Below are 4,464 nucleotides of genomic sequence, written 5' to 3' on the forward strand. Positions count from 1 at the left end.
TGAGTAACTTTTGATGGGACCGATTTTTTCTCAAAAAATCCAGGATTAGTCACCTCAACGTTAGCGTTAAACAAACGGGTTGACAGGGGACTAGCCTTGGCTCGTAATAACTGGTTTCTTCTGGATCTGGAATTGATTTGAATAACTCAGAATGGCAATGCTCTACGGATCGGAATGCTTTTCTGGACAGACGCCATGCCATCATCATCCCCAGCTTGATCAATCTTGTCAAAGAGACAATGGACGCTTGCAGAAGTTACTTGACTCCAAAAATGATCATGATCTTGATGATCTTGATCATCGGGGATCCATGGCGTTTCAGATCTCCTGCTTTGAATTGATCAAATCTGTTGGAGTTGGCCATTATCTACGTGTATTGCTGGGGTCATTTGACGTGGCTTCTCTGTCAGTCCAACTTGGGCAACCATCGAGCATCATCTGAAGAGGCGTGACGTCCAACCTCTCACCTCAATTCGTTCCAGGCGTATTTTTGTGCCTAAGAGATACCTCACAACGAACCAGAATATGGACGACGAGTGTGTCTCCTTCCTCAATCATGCTCTTTACTTGAAGATCGACGGTGGAATTCGTTTCACTTCCCGGCCATAAAAGAAACGAAATGATGCACTTTTTGGGCATGGATAATATCAAAGAGCATCCTCGCCATTCAATTCCAGTAGTGAACGTGACAAACCTGGCAATGGCCCTACTTATCACTTACCCCCAACAATGACATCCACCTCTTTCTCCCCCAGATTCTCTTGCCAGGAGGGTAGCCCCCAAAACTCTTCCAGCTTCACATGCTTTTAACGTCTCGAGCTCTGAGCACTCAATCCGAGGGCAACCCTGGATGGTTCGTTCTCCAGGCCATAAAATGGAAACTGATTTGAATGAAGATCTGAACTGTCCTGTCTTTTGTCTTTTTGCACCCTCCTTCTCCCTTTCTCTCTCTCTCTCATTCTTCCTCTCCATCACTTCACTGATTATTCCCACTCCACAGATGCGATCCCACATTTCTTTCTACAATAGTAGGTATGACCGAGAGACTTAGTAGTACACATCCAGGGTATTATGGGAGGTAAATCCGGATGAAGGGGGCCCAGCCAAGCCAATGACTAATGAACTGTGACAAATCATAAGCCCGACAATTGAAACATAAGAGCGTTTCCAAATTTCGAAGCCCAACATGTTTCATGCTTTTCCTCCATGCCAATTCCGCGCTAAAGAGAAGTAGGTGTCAGAAACTGTTTGTCAAGAAAACACGTTCCGTTCTCGGCAAAGATTCATTCCAACTTGCTGGCTCATTCTCATGCTCATTCCTGACCTTGGGGGATGATGGAGAAGACAATTAGACGCACCCTCTCAGAAGTGAATGTGCAAAGCTCCAAAGCCTCGGAACGGAAATATTGATGAGACTCCGGTACAAGTATGGACTTGTTGTTATTGCCAATGAGAATGATTTGCTACAAGTGTTTCTCAATCGGTGAATCAATCTCTTTTGTTACATCTTCTCAGAGTCGACGTTTTTGAAGCGATTCATGGGGAAGAGATGGCCGGCCAAGTTCTCGATTTAAAAGAACAAGGGAGGAGGAGGAGGAGGAAGGGGGGAGTCCCGGGGAAACTTTCCCTGGGTTGGATGAGAGATAAAAAAAAGGCAGTAACGATGTTTGTTGTTAAGTGATCATGACCATTTGGGAGATGGTGGAGAAGATGATAATGTCATGTGTCTGGACAAGAGCCGAAAACACCCCAGGGTCGTTTGCAAAGGAAATGGCGTTGAGTATCCATAAATTTCAGTCCAACTTCGGAGATTGAGATCTTCTCTTGTGGTAGCCTCTTTTAGGCGATCAAACATGCACGACTAACATTGGCGTTCATTTTATAGTTTTAGTCTTACCAAATCTTCTATTTTCTTCCCTCGATCGTGCTTCAGATGCTTGGCGGGGCCTTAGTTTTATTGATCGATCCATTCACACTTTTAATCGGCATAGATCAATAACAGTTCTGTCGAAAAAAAAAGCCCTCGTTTCTGGCAAATACTTGGATGGACGAAAGGGTTTTCATTTTCAAAACCAGTTACTTTGAGATTTGGGTTTGAAAAATTCGTCCTAGTCAAAGTGGATCATATTGATACAAAGTGAGATCTTTGTACCCTTGCTATGAGTGGAATTTCTCTTCTCTTCTGAAACGGGTCTACACACTGTTTTATCTTTTGCTCATTTATCCTTGAATATTGATTATACCTTACTTTTGAAGTTTTAATTATGATGGGTCAAAAAATTCGAAGGCCAACAGACATCCAGTTGACTATTTAATGGCTTCACATCATGACCTGTAGCAGACGTTTTTCATCTTGTATGAAAAATAATGATGGTCAGGGTTTTTTTTTACAAATTTTATTGGCTAATTTCATTATTAGATGTATTACTCAAGTTACTAGTAGTATTTTACTATTGGTAAAATACGTCGTAATATTTGTCATCTTACATAGAAATAACTCTCAAAGCCCAACAAAAACATATCCACGTCAAAGGATTAAAAACACACGTCTCCCATTTAAGGGCAACTGTTATATAATATTCTAATGCTACAAAAAGAATACTTTTTGCAATTAAGGAGCCAAGAGGAAAGAAAGTGAAATTACCGACGTATTAATTTGTAGACATAAATTGATAGAATTATAAAATTGCATCGATATTGAATTTTAAAAAAATAACACAAAATGCATTTTAAGGTTTTTTATTGCTTCTTTTTCTTAGAGCTGATGCTCACATCGTCCTAATAGTAGTTAGAGGAAAACGTTGCCCCATCAACACGCCCACTACTGATTCACATCCGATTTCCCACACTTTTGGATTCAAGTTTGGTCCGGAAGTGTGTTCAGCTCTGTCGTCCATTTCATGAAGAGCTTGTTTTTAGCACGTCAAAAATCGGAAATGTCACCCAATAATATATTTACACCATTGATGCTCAAGTTTGCCACCCAATCTGGCATTGTTTCAATTTTGGTGTATAAAAACATGTCTTTGACCACGACAACTTGTTTCTCTTTTGGTGGAGTTGCCAAAATTATTCAATATCGAGCAGTTTTTTCCCGAAAGAGACAAGTAATACGAATTAGGCAAGAAGGCTTCTTGTTTCTTTCTGATATACTGAATAATGTGGCTCACTCTTTAAAGGTCCATGTATTGTACTTTTTGTATGGTGTAGGTTGATAGAAGAGTACTGCATAATGTACCCTCGAGAGTATGATAGCTTGTGTGTGTTAGAATTAGTAAATCGAGCTTAAAAACACACGCAAGGGGCCATCCTCAGCTCACGAAATGAAGGGGAGCATAAAGAGGAACAACATTACGTGCCAAAGTAAATGATTCACGCATGAGTTTCTTATTCAAGCTTTCTTTTATTGTGTTCCTATGACAAGCATATTTTTTTTAAAGATGAAGACCGGGGAAGCAAACACTCATATCCCAACGAATGGAAATAAACAAACCACGGTGACAATTTCCATCGGCTTAATTTGCTTCAAAAGTGGTACCAATCCATTTAAGAGCCTAAACATGCAAATCCCTCACAACGGATACTGCATTCGAAAAAAAAAGAATAGAATGTGGAAATATCTCTAGAAGAATGACAAGGAAAACGAGGTAATCTGCAAATTGAAGGATTTCGAAAGTGATGTTGAGGACAGGAGAGCGATAGGAAGTAAATTTATGGAGCAGGAATTGGGTTCAGCAACTCTAAATGAAATCACGGTTGAATCAAATCCGACAAGCACTGAGCTCTTTAGGGGGGGGGGCAATTTTTTTCCTCTTCTAATGGTTTTCAGACACACTCGCAAATTGTATGGAGTCACTTCTTGATCTTTTTGCCTTTGACAACGCGATGAGGGTTAATAATTTTGGAATTTCTTCTTATTGGCATATTTCGCAAACATCTTCTTGGCATAGCTGATATATTCCTGTTTGGCGTCCTCGGGATCCATGCCCTTGTGCTTGTTCCACGCGATCCACTTGACCTTGTCGTAGTCTTCTCCGGGGCACTCGATGTCGATATCACCCACTTGACCTTGCTTGAACAGTCCGTAGAGCTCGATGAGATCGCTGTCTGACAAGGCCTGATTGAGCTCTTGGCTGACCACTGTGGCCGTCTCCTTGAAGTCTTCATCTAGGCCCATTTTGCTTCAAAAACGTTGAACCTGAATGAAAATGGACCCAGTGAGGTTAAGATGTGGATTATTATTATCACTATCAATGTATTGATGCCTAAGGCGAGTGAGTGAGAGGAGATTTCGAAGAGAAAATACCTGTTTGAAAGATTGCGATACCACTCAAGATGGGGTGTGCGTCGTAAATTGGTTGTGTTTCAACTGCCTCTCGCTCCCAGAACTCCCTTGGCCTTCAAAGACAAAGGTTTGCAGCTCCTTAAACCCACAGGCCAGATTCAATTCCTCCAAGAGACCCA

The 4,464-nt window shown here is 41.2% G+C and overlaps 1 protein-coding gene across 1 annotated transcript; it reads right to left on the reverse strand.

The window, feature by feature from the left end:
• Positions 1-3,383: 3,383 nt before the first annotated feature.
• LOC131893641 (acyl-CoA-binding domain-containing protein 7-like) lies at positions 3,384-4,464 on the reverse strand. Its single transcript, XM_059243741.1, has 2 exons — positions 4,307-4,464; positions 3,384-4,198 (listed from the first exon to the last, which is right to left on the reverse strand). The coding sequence occupies exon 2, from the start codon at positions 4,175-4,177 to the stop codon at positions 3,893-3,895; it is 285 nt and encodes a 94-aa protein (XP_059099724.1). The 5' UTR covers positions 4,178-4,198; positions 4,307-4,464; the 3' UTR covers positions 3,384-3,892.

The sequence above is a fragment of the Tigriopus californicus genome, chromosome 2 (assembly GCF_007210705.1).
Source record: "Tigriopus californicus strain San Diego chromosome 2, Tcal_SD_v2.1, whole genome shotgun sequence".
NCBI lineage: Eukaryota > Metazoa > Arthropoda > Copepoda > Harpacticoida > Harpacticidae > Tigriopus > Tigriopus californicus.